This window comes from Malurus melanocephalus, unplaced genomic scaffold (genome assembly GCF_030028575.1).
Source record: "Malurus melanocephalus ecotype Western Australia unplaced genomic scaffold, MMel_1.1 scaffold_60, whole genome shotgun sequence".
Lineage (NCBI taxonomy): Eukaryota > Metazoa > Chordata > Aves > Passeriformes > Maluridae > Malurus > Malurus melanocephalus.
Genome location: NW_026623292.1, coordinates 2,749,046 through 2,767,277, shown reverse-complemented (window position 1 = coordinate 2,767,277; position 18,232 = coordinate 2,749,046). Strand labels below are relative to the sequence as shown.

General features: G+C 35.0%; 1 protein-coding gene across 2 annotated transcripts in view; it reads left to right on the top strand.

The window, feature by feature from the left end:
• SCAF11 (SR-related CTD associated factor 11) overlaps positions 1-18,232 on the top strand; it is a 49,650-nt gene that overhangs the window by 10,497 nt on the left and 20,921 nt on the right. For both annotated transcript variants that reach the window (XM_057366164.1, XM_057366163.1), the window contains exons 2-5: positions 5,441-5,516; positions 6,282-6,436; positions 15,577-15,654; positions 17,299-17,396. In XM_057366164.1, the coding sequence (XP_057222147.1) occupies positions 5,456-5,516; positions 6,282-6,436; positions 15,577-15,654; positions 17,299-17,396 (392 nt within the window). In that variant the 5' untranslated portion in view covers positions 5,441-5,455. The remainder of the gene's footprint in view (positions 1-5,440; positions 5,517-6,281; positions 6,437-15,576; positions 15,655-17,298; positions 17,397-18,232) is intronic.

Genomic DNA, 18,232 nt, shown 5'->3' with positions numbered 1-18,232 from the left:
GTTCTAGCCATTTGGCTTTGGCAGTTTTCTCCTGTGACTTTACCKTGCATTTTCAGGAACTGGCAGCTGATCTAGGCACTGCTGTGTCCTTGAAAGGGGTGCAGTTTGACAACAAAGTCTGAGCTTTTCTTGCACCCTGCCGAAAGGGGCAATGCCTTTTTATGTCTTCCCTCCCTCATTCTGTCACTTGCAATGTCTTTGGACACCTGTGGCTTTTAGTGGGTCTGCTCACCATTGCTAGTGGAGAGAAACATAGCTGCTTCTTTAGGTGGCAGTAAGCTGTTAGATTAGATTAGCTCAGCTCTCTTGGGTAATTACATCCTTAGAGGGTCTGGAAAGAGTCTTTAAATCAGCAGTGTCTTCTTGTCTGAATAGCAGTGATTCTTTCCAAGACACTGGATCTACATGAATAGGCTTAAACCACCTATAGAAAAAGGTTTTTCTCTTTATTCCCCAAGGCACAGCACTAGTCTCTTTCTTTCYCCTCATCTTTGTTGGTTCTATTGCATTTGGTTTGGGAATGCAGACAAGGTGCAATTTGAGCTTACAAAGAGTARAGATCCTCTTTAAAAGCCCGTTTTTGAGTGTCAGTGTTGGTTCTATTCTCACTAATGTGCTGGGCCAAGAGATTTTACTGCACAAAAGAGAAAATCCAGGATAAGTGCTTCCAGATTCTCASTGTAGCCCTCATTTATAGAAGGGCAAACATTACTCAATTGTCACTTGAAGCAAGTGTCCCTTCTAGGCTCTTCTGACAAATCCGAAGTTTTTCCAAACAAAAAATAAAATTCTGAGGGTTCTTAAGGTATTTTGGAAAATACCCAGTAGTGTGATGTTTTTTAAAATTATTTTTCTTGATGTATATGTTGTRTTAGACAGCAATACAAGTCGGTCAAAAGCTTTTCAAATGTTCAACTGCCATTTGAAATCRTAAGTGTTTTCTTAGCCCATCTCTTAGACAGCACAGGACTTATGGCAAAATGTTTCAAAATTTTCACCAGCAGCTGGACATTTGCCAAGTAATTGTCCAGAGATTAGGGTGAGCCCATACGAGGAACTTCAGAGGATACTACATGTTCTGTCATTAACTAGTAAAACTACAAAAACAAAAACCACTACCAAAAATCTGTTTTTGTGAATGTGGCTAGTTGTTGAGATCTGTTTTCTTTAAAAACATATTTKCTGAGGGARCAGCTTAATCCTCCTTCCTAGTTTTCTTAACTGTGATGAAAATGCATAGGGTGAAACAGCATCCTACCTATTACTGCCCAAAATTTTGATGGGAGTAAAAGGTGTTACTGCTGTTTATTAAGTAGCTAAACTCTTTGTACTAAGTATATGTCTATGTGTTGTTTCATATTTGAAACAGATTATTTCTTGAGTTACTAAAAAATCAAAATACAATTTGAGTCCCCCAAATCCTTTTTAAAATAAAATGTTTTTAATAGAAACAGAAGAGTCAAAATAAATTGCTATTCTGAGTATTAATGTAACATGCATCTAAGAAGCTGAAGGTTCAGTCACAAATGGTTCTTGAGTTAAATCTGTTGCCGAAATGAGTAAGCTATCTTGGTCGTCATTTTGCACTTTTTCACTGGAGACCCTGTTGTATGTGTTCTTGATTTCCACCCCCCTTTCCAGTGGAACCGGGGTACTTCTATGTAAATGAGTCTTTAGATTGTTGCTTTGTTGGAGAAAGAGTGTKTTTAGTTGTTGCATTTTATTTACAAGGTATAAAGAATGCTTGTAAAGACTGTGTCTTGTTAGGCAAAAAGGAGGCGTGTGCTAATGTCACAGATCACTTATAATTAGGCTTCTGTAATTTCTTTTAATCCAATATCTTTCTATTTAAGATTTTAATATATTGGCTTCATTAAGAAATTCAGAGACATGACTTTTAATACATCAAGTCTTTTCTTTCCTCATGCATAATGAATTAGTGTTGAAATACATCTGTATTTTTAGGTTGTGAGTTGTATGAAGTAGCTTGTGTGAATCACACTTGTACTATAGGAAATAGCTTAGTGTGTGCATGGCRCTTAGTCTGCCTTATGGAGATGTTTAAGTACTTCATGGAACTGTGTTCCTCAGATGAACAGTGACAAATCAATTACCACAATACACAGTCAACTCTGTTTAAGCACTTTGATTGGCAGACGCAGTTTGGAAAAATAGCCTGGAAACTTAAACATTTAATTATTTTAAGAGAACAGGGAGATGAGGTAGTGCTGTGTACCTGTGCTAATGTCTCTGGTCACTGTTCTCAGTTTAATATACTAGAATACCCTTGTCTTTATTGCAAATATGAAATAAAATAAGGTATTTATCTTACAAAGTAATTCTACTGAGAACTTATAAGCTCCAGAAAGGTACCATCTCAGCTGTTGCTATGCTGTCTTTAGGCATTCTTAGAAAGYATTATATTTGTAGTTTGGAGAGGGGTTAGTTTTGGGGTTTTTTTTTGTCAGCATGAACATAGTATAGTGCTTGTTGCKGTCTTGTCATATTTTGGGACAAATAAGTATTCTGTTTTCTGGGGTCTACTCTTTCTAAACCATCAGGTTCTCTTTTCCTGACCCTGCTTTTAATTTTATGRGTTTAATAACAGTCTAGTGTTAACTCTTCTGCTATTCTAATGCCCCTTTTAAAGTTCTGGAGAAAACAGTCTTTCCAAAGTTAATTTATTAAATATTGTGTGAATTTTGATTATTATCTTTTACTTTATTTATAAATATTTCAGTGSTATTAAATTCCTCCACTGTGTTGTGTGAAGTACGATGTCAAACTGACGAAGTTATGCTGTGCAAAGTGATCTGTGAAATGCATTAGCAGCACTCAGTATCTGTTTAAATAATAGGTTTATGAGAAGAATGGGGTAACACCACATAAATATTTTTAGTTGCTTCACATCTTGGATTTACCGATATTCTGTCAGAATTTTAGGATCCCTGTTTTTCTAACTATTGGAAGTGTGTCAGAATTTCTGGGATGTTTGTGTCTAGAAAGCGTACAACAGAGTAGAAGGTTACTTTTCGAGGGAAAAACAACTCTGAAGAGCTTTTGTCTTCTGTTGCTGCAATCTGCTTCAGTGAATTTAAGACCTCTGTTASAAAAAGTGTGAACTCAAAAGTTACCACTTAGTTTGATGTCTAGATTTGTAGACATCAAATATACATCTGTGTATATTTAAATAAACTTCTGAAAGTGTATGCAGAGTGCAGAATTCTTGATCTTGTCTTGAAACTGACTCAGCTATAAGGTGTCCTGGGACTTTGTAAGGTTGAGACATGTTTGAGTACATTCCAAACGTTTGTGGAATTTTCTGCTTTTGTAAAGCATTGCTGAGGTTTTGTTAAGATGTAGAGCAGAAAGGATGTTCCTATGTTTTATGTATAAAAACATCTATACCACACACTACTGCATGATTTACACTTTCTGGGGTCAAAGCTACTTGTGCAAATCAGAGTGAAAGCAACAGACCACAATCCCTAAATTCAAATGTGGTTTCGGTGGTCTTACCACCTTCGGTGATCCTAATTTCATGCAGATTTTGTTTGTCAAAGGTATTAAATTTTAGAGGAGCAKGTTGACTTTCATTGGGTCTCCTTTTACTTAGCTTGCAAAAGATAGAGGTCTGGGCAGTGGTTGTTCTGCCAACAGAACTTGCATGTAGCTTACAGCATTGCTGCAACTCAGYTGGTATTAGTGTTAGTGTTGGTAACCAGCCTACACTTGATGCCATGTATCCTAATGATAACTTTTAAAATAATTTTTGGTATGAAAATGCAATAACAGTGTAGGGGGAAAATCCCTTAAAGATAGGTTTTTCTTTCCTTGTCCCTTCACTTTTCTGTATCCTCAGTTGGAATGATTCCCCTGTTCCCTTTGGAGAATTAAACAGTAGTTTCTAATAGGAATATTGAAGCCATTTTGAATTCTAATTGCAGATTTTGAATTAGTTTCACAGTTTTGACCATTTCTTTAGCAAACTGTCTTTTGAGAGAYAGTTTTAACCATTTCTTTAGCAAAYTGTGTTTTGAGACTCACAGATCTGAGTTTTGATTTCTTGGGTTGCCTAAGAAAATGAGAAGTATGTGGGATGGGAATATGCAGCAGAGTTGCTTTTCTCAGTATAAATGATCATTAAAACTTCTCTGCTGCCAAGATCAAGCAATAAAGAAGACTTGATCAGAAGAAAAGTTTGGGGAGGCAAATTCTGTCTCTCCCTCTTCTGGTTGTCTTAGTGGTAAAGGAAAAGTAGTGTAGCTTCTAAGTGAAATAGGAGGAAGTTAAGGAGTGTGACTTGCATTTTCAGCTCTGTCCTGCTGCTTTGTCTAGCAAAGGTCTTGAAGAGTGAGAGTAAATCTCAGCTGGTTTGTTTCAGGTTTGAATGCTTAAGTAGCAGATTTTGGTAATCTCTGATTTCTGCAATCTTTTCTGAAGTTTTAATTTTTCCTTTAAAATAGTATTTTTTAAAGCTTCATCTGGTTCTGGAGAAACCTGCTTTTCCCTCTGGGGCTTGGGTTGGATGTTTAGGTATWTATACCTTGTCTGCTGTGGCTACAGGAGTTTGAAATGCAGGAGATTCAGTCCTTGGTATAGATACTCTTTTTTTAAGTATTTTTCTAATTCTACATGTATTAAGTAATCCTCCAAAGAACATATACTTGCTATTTCTTATGCAAGATCAAATTCTTATGCAAGGTCAAATTCTTTCAACCTTTATGATATGGATCACTAGGATTTGCTCTATCTGTGCTATCTCCTCCACAGGGCAGTTAAAAAGTGCACCTTCATTCATGATACTTCACTGTACCTGTGCTTGTGACCTGTTCCTTGTTTGATACAAATTTCTCTTCGTTGTTTACTGAGTGCAAATAATTCAAATTATTTCTTTCTTGCCTTTGTCATATAAATATAAGCTGCTTTCAGTTTTCTCACTTGCCACTACAACAGTGATGCTAAGTTTGTAAAGCAACCAACTCTTCTGGGGCTTGTGCATTTAAAGTTTGTTTCCTCAGCTATTTGCATAGGGCAGTTTGCAGGTGTTAGTTATTGCAATGTTGCTTAGGGTGGTTTGCATGGAAAGTTAGCAAAACATTTAATTTTAAAAATAAAAGCACCAATGGCAGTCWCAAAACACTGCAAAAACTTTTCATCTGTTGAACAAAAGCAAATTTGGAACTTGGAAGCATCAGTTGGCAGTAATGATACTCATAAATTTGCAAATGGATTGTAAATTATCTCTTAACTTCCAATATCATGTGTTTCTACTCTACAAAGTTATAGTGACATGGAGAATAGTCATTAATTTTTTTTTATTTTAGTTATTAGTTATTAGTTTTTAGTTTTCGTTATTAGTATTTAGTTTTTATTAGKTTTATAGTTATTAATTTTATTTTAAGTTGTAGTCTAAATTAACTGCTTCTGTGTTTTCCAGATTACATTTTGTAAGATGAAGAACAGAAAGCAATGTACTCAAGATACTGAGGATCAGAAGCATGAAGGCATGGAGGGTAAGTCTACATATGTGAAAATACTGAAGTATATTATTCAAGTTCAGGCTTGAAGGTCTGATTTTTTTTTTTTTATTTGCTCTCTCAATTAGTATGCTGGTTGTTTTGAAAGAAGTTTTGTAAACATAACCACTATCTCATAATATTTGGCTTTGGCCTGTGAGGTCACCAGATAATTTCCTGTCKCTGTTTTTTGCATGTTAACTTCCAGCAGCAAAACAAAAATGTTGATATCAATTGTTTTCCAGAGAAAATAATTAAGAGTAAAATTCCTTGAAGAAGAGTTSATGAATTTTTGTATTCTGAAAACACTTTCTAACAAAATTGGGAGCATTTTTTTATTTAATGTATATTACCATGTGTATATAAGATAATGAATATAGAATATGCTGGTCTAATTTATGTCACGGAGAGAGTGCAAACTAACAAGGAGAAAGCACTTAGGAGAATAATGTCTAAATGACTACATAATCAGTAGGAAACACTGCTTTATTGAAATAGCCCTGGAATTAACTTTCTCATGTTTTAATGGCAAGTACTGGTACAATAGTCCATGAARTAAGTTGCATTGCTTTTTTCACCTGAAACACAATTTTCTGTAGTTAAAAGCAAGTTGAATTCGCATTTTCAGGTTTGATGCAGCCAAGAAGCTGGCCAGAGGAGCACTTGAAAGAATGTATCTTCTTACTTCTTTGTTAATCAAACGTAGATGGACTGTGTTTCAAAAACTGCAAAACTTCTAAGTGTCATTGTTAATAATTCCAGGTGAAGAAAATGAAGAAAGCTGTTCCTGTTCTACTTTATTGTATGATGGCAACACGTGCCCCATCTGTCTGAACTGCCTTCTAGAACAAGAGATAGGGTTTCCTGAGAACTGCAGTCATACCTTCTGCATGACTTGTATTCTTAAATGGGCTGAGGTAAGACTAAGCATCAAGGTATGTGTTTATTTTTCAGTGAAATGAATTGCTTGTAATACCTACAGATATTTTCTAAAGAAAGTTATGGATTTTGGCCTTGCACTAAAGTGTTTCAATTATCAATTTGTAAATAGATATTGAAAACTTTCTTCTTAATGCAATAAAGTATTTTGTGTTTCCTTTCGCTAGATAATCTTACTGTAGAAACTTAATGGTTACCGGAGATTAGGGATAAGTAAAGAAATTGGTGTTGGCTGTTTGGAAGWTCAGACAGTATTATGTACATGCTGTAATATTGCGCTGTCATTAGCTTGATCTTACTTTGTGATAAGCCKTAAGCTGTTTGTCAGTGTCAACTCAGGGCTGGGACCAACATGTATTGATGTTAGTCTACAAAATGAGTGGTAAAAAAATTTATTTTCTAACTGTAAAGAGAGAATTCCGCTAAAAGGATTCGCGTTATCATGAAAAAAATTCATTTTAATGATGGCTGTTGTTTGTTCTATGTCAATAACTTTATATAAAGTTCTGGAACCTTAAAGAAAAAWTATTTGTTTAACAAATCCTTCATGACATTGTTCTATTTAGTCCCTTTTGCCTTACCTATGTCATACAATCATTGCATTAAGTCTGGTGTCTTTACCTTTCCTGYAATTTTTTCCATTGCCAGCATGAAGCACCAAATTAGTATTGCTTTTTACTGGCATAAGAGGGAATTTCTGCCTTTTGTCCTGCCTCTTTGCACTTGAATTGGTTTCTCATTTTAGTGAGACCACTGTTTGGTTTCCTGCAATGTCATTCTTTTGAAGTAAATGATGATTTTAGTTGCAGTATTCCCTTTAGAACGTTGTTATCACTTGTATGTATGTATATATGCAATATGCTTATTCTTGCTATATTTTTGACCTTAATTTTTTGTGCTATTTATTACTGAAGGCAGATGGTAACACAGTTTTCTGCACAATTTATATGAACTTCAGAGTATTAAAAACAAGTTATTACCTGAAAATTGCTTTAGATTTACAAACCAGATAATAAACAAAGTTTTCTCTTGCCAGATTTTCTGTTTTGCAATTGATTCATTGCAGTAATTTTACTTGTAAGGGAAGAGGAAATTCTCATCTGCAATTTTACCGTGACTGACTTAGCTGGTTGCTATAATGACAGCTGAAAAGTATTAAACAGTGACATGTACAGGGAAGCAGCACAGTGTATTGGCTTGCTGCTGGATTTAAGTTTGTTCACATTGTCTAACAGATGCTTTTAAGCCAAATTAGGAAGAGAAATTTTCCTGTTCTGGAGGGGCRTATGAACGACATGGCATTTTTCTTGTCATGTCAGTTTTATTTTTTGTGGTCTGAAGTGCTATTCAAATAGAAAAAAAAGCAACTTCTCTTAAGAGTTGACAGGGAAAGTAGATGTGATACCATAAAAATGATTTCTAAAGCCATGTAAGACATGGGCTGCTGCTGCTTTTCGTTAGTGACATCAGATAGGTAAAACCARCCAGGCTTCCTTTTCTGACGTTCTTGACAGTCAGGCCTGTTGAGTTCATGGAAATGCACTGCCTAATGTAGTAGTTTTAATTAAAAATAAAGTGGCAAAAGAGTTGAAATCGGGGTAACAGTTCAGAGGGTTTAGCTGTGAGAAGCAGATGAGGATATGATAGAAAAARCACGATGGAGTGATAGAAACATAAGCATGTCACTATTTAAAACATAAATGTCACATGTCACATTTAAAACATGCTGATGCCACGTGCTTTTTGTCTGCTGTTAATATTCAGTAATTTAATGTGGTTTTTTTGTGAGAAGTGTTGCATAAGGGTTAACTTTCTCTAGTTATTGGTTGAACATAACCATAATTTAAGTTGTTCTGAGTAATGAAGATGTAAAAAAGGTATTAAAATTATCTGCTTTGTAAAAAATACACTACCTGATTCTGGTTAAAGACCAAGGATATTTTGGGGGGTATAAAAAAATTGCTTTTAGAAACACTGTTTTCCTCTGAAACTGCTGGAAAAAAACAAAATTGAGAATAAGAGTATTGAATGAAATCTTAAAAAAATAAGGCTAATATTCACATTATTTGACATGCTCTTTTGTGTATCTTCAGTTGTGTTCCTTACACTTAGGGGCTTTGCAAGCAGTCTGTGTTCAATTTGGATATTTCCTTTATTTTTCTGTGCTGCATCTGGACTTCAAAATATAACAGGAAAAACTACTTCTTTAAGCTGTTGTTTTCAAATTGTACATAATTGTTCTCCTCAGAGTTTATGGCTTTTGCATATAACTGTGTAAACTGATCAAAACCAGAGTAGTTTAGGCAGAAGATACRAGTTTACTTCAATCTACAGAAGATTTTCAACATTGCAACTGCAGTCAAGTGTCCTGTACCAGCAGGTCTTCTGTCTGAAAGCAGTAGCCATCACACTTTGAACACCTTGCTTTTTAAGAAGTGAAAGAGAGAATATAGATTATAAAAAAGGCACTTAAAATCAATAAATAATAAAAGCAATATATAAAAAAAATCCTATTATTCCAAAGACTAAAGAGGGGTAGGAAACTTGCCACAGAACAGGTCTAATACATTAGATCCTGTTGCCTAAATCTGAGCATTTAGTTTCAGAATTAAGTAGCATTACACTTCAGTCAGTGCTGTATTTTCTTTCCTTTTGAGGAAAGGTGTCTGCCTCCTAAAAAAGAATCACCACAAAGGAGTTAATCTTCAGAGTAACTTTTAAGAATTTCCCTTGAATTGTTCTGCTCTCTTTGACTGTGTTAATTGTTGTGTCTAGAGTTGCTATGCACAGAATTCAGTTGCCTATACTATTAAAATCTTCTATACTATTATACTGTCAACTTGTGTGCCTTTGGCCACTCTAACCAGTGCTCTCCCAGTCATTGTTGGCAGCWCTGGACTTGGCAGACTGCTGGGGGCTGTTTTCGGTAGGCACAGGAAGATAACCATATGTGTCTCTCATCCCGTGCCAACCGTGAGCCACTTCTATAAACCAGTATGGTAGAATTTACAAATGAAGACTTTCAAGCTTGAGGCTTTGTATTTCGGTAAATCTGTGYTGGAAGATCATAAAAAGTAAAAGGCACTAAATCTGGAGCTGAGGTTACTGGACACACCCTTCAGTGGGAATGTGAAAGGACAGTGTAAGTGAAGGGTTGCTTTCAGTACAAAGAACTTGTATGTGATAACATTATTCTGGCCACATAAAAAAAAGGGGGAGGGTGTAGCCAACAACAGAAGTCCCCTATCTAGAGTCTTCAAACACCATCAGTAATGTTGTGTTGCACCAAGGTAAACAATAGCATTAATGTGTTTCTGTAGTCTGTAATACTAGTAATATATTAAATATATATAWAWATATATWWYAYATATAYAWATATATAKARAWATATATWWTATATRTRTATATATATATAAATATATGTGTTGGGTCAAAACTAATTTTTTTAACTTTTTCTGATAACCTTGTATTTTTGGTAGTAAACATGYGTTTTAGCTTGTAATAATTACTTCTGAAAGGGGTTAAGTAAAACTGATGCAAAGAAAAGTTAACTAGGCATCYGTGGCAAACATGCACAAAGTAGCTAATACCACCTCAGCTAAGACAACTACTTTAGCAGCAGTAGGATCTTGCCTGTATGCATTAGACAAAAATCTCTATTTTTTTTTCCTATTCAAAGAAAACAATCTTAGAGACAATAAATATTTGCTTTACTGTAGGCATTTTAACTTCCTTACTGTTCTTTGGAGTGCTAATAAATGTACCAGAGATTTATATCTCTTTTTTATTAATTCCTCTTATGACACGTCTTGAGAGAAAAGTATTAAAGAAAGGATTCAGTGTGTGTTGTCTGCATTATTACAATGACTGTGTAACAGACATTGGTTTCAGTGACCCCCCCACCTACCAAGCTTATTTATCTCATGCTCTGGACCTGGTTTCCCTCACTAATTTTTCATCATCTAGAGAATCTGAAAGTGGAGTACRTACAATCATACATTCTCCAAAGTGTTGGGGTGTATTCAGGTTGACCCTGTACAGGATCAGTGGTTGACTAAATAAAACTAAGCAGTTGGCACAAAGAGCTGTAATTCGTTATATTTCTAGTGGATGTTCTTAGGTTTTTTGTTCATAGTTTTTGATGTTCAGTTCTTAGAGTAGTCATTGCCTTTGTACTCATACAAGTTTTGGATCGCTGAATATGTGGAGTGTACATGTATGTTTTTCTGAGGGTAAGAAGAGTTAACTGTATGATARTTGGGATTCTTAATGTGTATTCTTTCTGATCCAGATTCCTTTTTTTCTAAAGCATATTAGAAGGAATCAGTTTATGTAGCAACAATCTCCATAGTGATCTGCAGTACAGAGCACTRTGGGCAAGATTAAGATTACACTAATGAACCAAACAGATAAATGTTCAAAGAAACACAACCTAAAACCCCAAAAATAATAGTGGAAAAACCCTTATTATTGTTCAAGTGTGCCCGAGGTGATATRTATGTAGACAGTTCATTTGAGAACTGATGTACAGGAAACTGTATTAATCAAATTGTTCCACGAAATGCAGATTTTAGATACCTTTTGGCAAATTACATGTTTGCTTTGTAGTATACACTTGTTCTTGTCTATTTCCCTGCTTAAGCAGGCAGGCTGGGCAAGATGACCTCCAGAGGTCTCTTCCAACATCGACCATTTTATGATTTTGCAAGTACATTCATGTCACAACTTATGAATGTGAATGCTGTTTAAGTGCAGTGCATAAGTCTGAGTGGTTTTCATTTTACTCCAGTTCTTCCAGTAGTGTCAATACAATGAAACTTGTCTACACTTTATGACAATTTCGAATTAGAACTTAAGGACTAGCCAAATGTGTCATATAGGTAGAGAGAAGAGAGCTAGTTAGATTTCTAATTTATTAGTCTGTGATTAGGTGTTAAAACTGTAATCTCTGTTCTTTTGCACTCTGGATCTTCACWATCCATCCATGAGTTTTCCCCCCAATAAAGATTCTTGCCAGAAATAGTGCTTTCCTAAAGCATAACTATAAAACCTTTAAATRTTCTTTCTTCTTTTTTTTCAGTCTACTTTTTTCTCAAGTTTTTGCATGYTTCTAGAAAATAGTGCATTTTATGATGTCTTCCTACTTTTCTTTCATCAAAATGTGGAGGRATTTTTTCTCACATGTGGTGTAGTGATCTCCCTGTTCACTGAAGCTGGAGGTGGAATTTTGAGCTTTTTACTATACTGTTATTACAAGGTGTAGTGAAATATACAGACACTGCTTCTATAATCTAAATCTCTTGTTTAAGCCTGAATTTAGTTATGAGAATCTGATATTATTTGTGTTTAATAGATTGTCTAACAGTGCAGGATCATGTTTCTTTTTGTATCAGCTTTTCAATACAAAGTTTGGAGAACAGACTTTGTTATGAGTCACTTGAAGAAAAAATAATTAGGGGAGGGATTAACTGCAACAACTTGAATTTCGTGCTCACATCTTGTTACTACTTGTTATGAAACCTCATAACATGGAACTTGTTGAGATGGGGATATCTGTCGAAGTTATTTTATCAACCAACTATGTTTTGGGATTGGCTTGCACCTGTTTATACAGCTTTCTGAAAATTTCTAGCTGGAATATAGTAACTGCTTCAGCCTCTYGTCTATCTCAGTTTGTTCAAATGCTGTTTGAAGTGATGCAGTTAAAATAGGGGACAATAACTCCTTGAGTTTAGAGATCACARTTTTGTGTTGCTGTAGCAGTTACAGGAGTATAGAAGTTATGCCTGTGGAGTTAAAGTAAGTTTTGTCTAGAGGATCATAAAAATCTAATAAAATGCAATAAAATTATGTTTTTGAAATCTGAAAAGCAAACACATTGCTCATGGATAGCTTTTCAGGGCTTGCTGATTTTCATGAATGCTTATGTATTTTATGAAGTGAATTCTTCAGATATTACAGGATGGGTAAAAGAATGGATCACTGTGGAGTTACAAGATTTAACATGAAAACTTTCAGTAGTTTAATGTGGAGAATAAAACAATGAAAGACATTTTGATGTGTACTGAGCTACTAGTCTGTATTTTTCCAAGGAAATAACTGTTGGGAAGCAAAGCAAAGCAAATGACTAATACCAGTTGTGAMGTTCTAATGATATTGATGATTACATTAAATATTGCATGTTCTGATTTTTAAAGCTRTGTTAAACAAAAGTGTTGTATGAATCTGTGGGTCTTCTAAGGTTGTTACACACTTCACTTRCCTTCTTCCTTGTGCACAATGAAAATGGTAGCTGCTCCTCTGGCTTGATCCATCTCATCATCTTTTTWCTTGTTTTAAATGTTTTTCACCAGAACGTTCAGTGTACATTCACTATTACTTACAATGCAMCCTTAACAGAAACCTCAGAAGAGTGGAATTGCTAACCTGCTTTTGATGAAAGAAGACTCAACACCTTTGTTACTGAACCATCTTCTCAAAAAAGATGAGAGATGAGTTAAAGGCCACCACTCCTCATAATTGCTTCTTGTAATGAATGTTGACATTCTACCCTTTTTTCCTTTCTGTAGCAGTACAAATCCTGTCTTGCTTTTGGGAAAAGGGATGGAGAAGGTTTGGGGTTTTTTTCCTTCCATTTTAAAGGTTTGATTTTACTTATTAGCAGACAGTTGAAAGCTGATGCATGTTTAGACAGAAGTAATCTCTAGTTTCCCTCAGGGTACCGAACAATTGTACTCCACCTGGGGGCTRGGGATGCACATGCAAATGTCCTGAGTTTACTATAATGTCTCTTGTGATMATTTTGTGAGCTTACAGAAAATGTTAAGGCTACAAAAAGCGACTGAGTAGAAGTGGAAGGAGCATCTGCTGTTTCTGAACGTATCTGAGCCTAATGATAGCTTTTGACTCTTCCAGAGTGTTTCCTCCCTTCCTACTGCTGTGTGTAACTGTATTATGTTGGGAAGAACTGAACAGTGAATATCTTTCTAGTGGGGCAAAAACACTTGGTATTTGGATTGCAGCGAGTAGCACATAGTATTCTATGATACTTTATTGCAATGAATAAACRTAACTTACTGTGCGTTAAACTTGGGAAGATAACTTGACATTCATGTGTAAATTTAATGTAGGAAGAGGTTGTGTTGGATAAATGTTTCAGCTAAGGTAGGTCCTGAAATGAGAATAAAAATTACTAAGAAAATTAACATCCTCCTACCTATCTTTTGGAATCTGGTATATCTGAGAATGCAAGTATGTACCTTGGAAGTTTGCAGCAGATTCAGCAGCTACAGTGCATTGCATGCTATCAAATACCCTGATGGAACATGCACTGCTGTGTTACTGTGGGTTAGCTTTACCTTGACTACAGGAAGGTAGTCAAGGTAAAGTAGCTTTACCTTGACTGTCTTCATGATCTGAGTCCTTAGGGAGCTGGCTTAATTACCCAATATGCKTTTCTTAACTGGGGTCAAGAAACTGCAGAGAACAGTGGTAGCCTGCAAGTGGGGAAGCTTTTAGTTAGGATAAAATACCAGAGAATCAAAGGGTAGGCAATGGCTTTAACTTACATTCTTGTTCAACATCTTGTTCATGAACCAACCCCTGGGTATTTGTGGTTTTTTGTTGTTGGTTTTGTTTTGATGGTTAGTTTTTTGTTTTTTTGTTTTTTTTTTATTTCTGAAACCAAGTCTAACTTGGTTCAATCTACTTCAGTTGAATAGAGAAGCTCAGAAACTTCCTGATGCTCACTGTTTGGGGGCTGATGATGTGACAAAGAAGTTGAACACTCTTTGAGTTCAGGAAAGAGCAGAATTAACTGGAAAATTAGAAGCCCCAATGAAAAAGTGAGAATAAAGTTCACCACTGAATTTTAGGGCAGAGGTCATATGCAGGTTTTCCATAGCTGCTTATGCAATTCTAGTACAGCATCTTGCTTGCATAGATASCCTGTAGCTCTCTAAAGTGCAGAAATTACATACCTCTTCAGGGCATGCAATTCATATACTGTGTCTTGTTGAGTGAATGAATTAGGGCTGAAGTCTGGTGTGTGATTTGGTTTTTTACTTTGTTTTGAAGTGAGCCTCGGAAGGCCAGTGGAATTAAGGTGGGCATGGGGAGTATAATGATGACAAAAACCCCAAACCAAACAAAGAACCACAATTTCCCCCCCCCCCCCCCCAGCAAACACCTCTGGAATTGGAATGAATAAACAGTTCTCTCAGAGCAAAAGTTAATATCCAATGTGCATTTTTCTTAAAGCTGATTCATGACCCACTTGGGTGGAGCTTCAGTTSAAGTTTTGTATTTCCATGGTTAAAAATGTGTTATTGTTCTTTGTGTTTGTATGTTTTATCTGATGTAGTGCAGCCTCAGTAACAGGGCATTTAGGTGAACAGGGAAAAACAATAARTCACTATTTCCATCTAACAGTAGGGTAAAATATCCTTCAGTTCTCYTCTGTTGAAAAGTGATTTGTAAAACTTTAGTTGTGTTATGTGGGTATCTGTTTTCTCTGCTGTCTGCAACAAAAGCGATGTGGTATAGTCAAATAGWTTAGACGAGGGGAAGATGTTGCCCTGTTTGCTGTTGGCCTTACCAGTTTTATGTTTTGGGGGATAGACAACCCAACACACTTTCTGTTGAAAATAAAATTAAGAAATAAAATGTTAGAACAATATGAAATATAGAGGACATATTGTAATGCTTTTCAGTGTGTTATCAACATTAATGTGATATTGAGTCCAAAGCAGTGTACTAGCAACTAAGAAAAAATTAATTCTATCCCAGCCAAAATCAGGACTGTTATTAGTATAAAATCAATTACCGAAAAGGGATTAAAAAAAAATGTAGGTAACTTGATGTAAAATGCTTTAAATGCTTTTTCTTTTTTAAATACAAGTTCTGAGTTACATTCTTGCTTCCTTTAGATTTCTCCTGAAAGACCAATCTTCTTATATGGAACAAAATACTGAGCATATGGATAATGTGTCCAAATGCATTCTTACTGTGAACAAGTTGGGATTTTGTGTGCTTCTGTAATGTAGTGGATAAAAGTATAGAAAATTAAGGCTTCTCTTAGCTCATTACCATTTTTGTAATAAGAAAACTAATTTTTCAGACACAGGCATCGTGTCCGATTGATCGCAGACCATTTCAAGCAGTGTGCAGGCTGGATGCATTAGACAAGCAGATAAAGGTATGTTCCAGACTTATTTTCTTAAATAGTTTCAGTTGTAGGAATGTCCAGGTTATGCTGCAGCCATTTATTCATACCTGTTGTGCTAAATAAGTTTTCCTAATAAAGCAATTACTGCTTTAATGTTTCTATTACATATTTGAAGATAGGAATTATTCTTAATTATTCTCTCAAAGCAAGTATTTACCATARTAGTAATAATAATAAAGCTGCTGTTGCTACTTTTCTAGTATCTTTGAGCGTTGGTGATATATCCAAGAATAGATGTATCATAATTGGTCTCAAAGTGTTTTTTAAACTATGTTTTGTAAACAACTGCTCTTTTTGCTGAGTAGAATTGTGTGTGTTCATAGCTTTAAATTCCCAGACAAAAACACATGAAGCAAGAGGAATCAATTAATGCTAAGCATTGTTCGACCCAAATATCTGAATTTTTTTCAGCTTTCAATTCTTCTGAAAAATACTGATATTGAGAGCAGTTCTTCAAGTAGGAAAAAGCTTTTCTGATAGATGATCTTAAAAATTTATATAAAAAGCTGATAATTCTGAGTATGGTTTGAAAATTTTATGATGAAGGTATGTTTGTAAGTGGTTCATAATCTGCTGGTTTTGCACTTTGTGACATTTAGAAAACAGGCTTCCACTATTCATTTCTTGTACTTCTCAAGGCCCAGGTAGTCACCTGTAAAGGAGCCATGCTGGCAACCACAGATGCTTCCTTCTCATAGAAAACCAAACCATGCTTGCATATTTTGTCATCTTTATTTCTAAAGAATGGAGGAAGCAGTTGAAATAGGATAACTGAAATTTATATTTGGAAGAGTGTAAAGGCTGTATCAAAACACAGTTTGAAAGGTTGAACTGCAGTGTAACCAGGTAGGCAGASAACAATGTCTTGCCCTGGAAAAAAAGCCACTGGAGCAGTAGGGATAGTTGGAATGTGTACCAAGAGATGCAGACACAGTGGTCAGCATCATCAGAGGGTACTGTCAGAGCACTGGCAGCTTTTTCTTTGTGATACTCAGAATGCTAATAACTTAAGGAGTTGCATAAAAAGCCAAGTTTCTGGAATGAGGAAATACAAAGTTTCTAATGCAAACAATTGAATGTAACCACAGAAGAAACTTCATAGTGTGAAATAAAAATGGTATTGCTTTCAGTGTTTTTCAGATGTGGAAAAAACTCAATGTTGTGTAAAATATGTAAGCTATTTTACTCTAGAGGAAAATTGAGTGTGTTTTAATTATGAGGAAGCATGTTAAGTTGAGTGGTAGTTCAACTTTTCCCCAAGCTGAACCCTTGTGTATTTTGAACAACCAATTTAGTTTTAAAAAACGTAGCTTCTAGATTCTTTATAGAAACTTGTACATAGCTCTGACACTTGCCATGCCAGAGCCTTTTTGATCTTGTGAGCTTAGTGTTAATCTCAGGCCTTGTCAATAACATATCAAGGTGTAGGTTTTTTCAATTTCATGAAAAACAAATGAAAAAAAAATCAAACTGTGAAATCGAAGAAGTGAGATTTGAAATGTATTCTAGTCCTTCTGTTTGAGCTTAATTTCTGTGTCTTAAGAGTCTTTGTATKAATTTCAAGCCCATATATCATGAGATTCTAGATTGGATTGACTCTACTTTACAATACAGGTTCAGGTTAAGAAGCAGCTAAGGAGGAAGGAAGAAGAGGAAGACTGTGCCTGCAATAAGGAAACTTTCAGCCATATGAAKATGAGAAGTTTTGTGAGGTTGGTTGTCCATGTAATTTCAAACATTTGAATTGGAATTTTCAAAATATACAAAATCAATTGTTTTAAAGTGTACAGCYTGAAATTTTTGTAGAATTATTTTTATTTTAAAATAACTTAGTTTTCACCCATAGTAGTTCAATTTTACTGTTATCATTACTCTAGTTCCCACTTGAAAATTTAAAATAGCTAGGAAGAAATAAAGAGCACTGTATTTCTTGTATTGAGCTCTGTGAAAGTTGCATTTTTCAAGCAATTCTGACAAATTTTATATTAATTTGAAATAAGTTTTTATGGCTAGATCAAATTTTAACAATATAAGTCTTTGTTTACGTAAACAAACATCCACTTTTCTTGCATGTTATTATAAGCAATTGGTGGTGTTCCTCTTCAATAAAACATAGTTATAGTCAAGAACTGATTTTATTCTGGTAACCTTCAGAGGAAACATTTCTGTTGTTATATGAAAATAACATTTCTATTTTGATAAACTTTATTTTGTTGTATTTGCTGCATTGTATAATGCAGCAAGCTTAGGATTACATATGAATTTTGCTAAATAGTGCTTATCTGAAGCCAGTTTAACAGAATGTATGGAAAACAGTTCCTGAGGTTTACTGTGAAACAGACTTCACTACAAAAAAGATAAGTGGARGTAAATTACATTTTTTGACTCATAAGAAAATAAGATTCACCATTCAGAATCAACGCTGACTTTGATATTCTTAGAAGGAAGCAGGTTATAATGTCTTTTACATGTTGTCATGAAATCAAACAAAATTGAGCATTCTGCTTTAATACAGGATAATAATTTTTGTGTAAATTTGTTTTCCTTT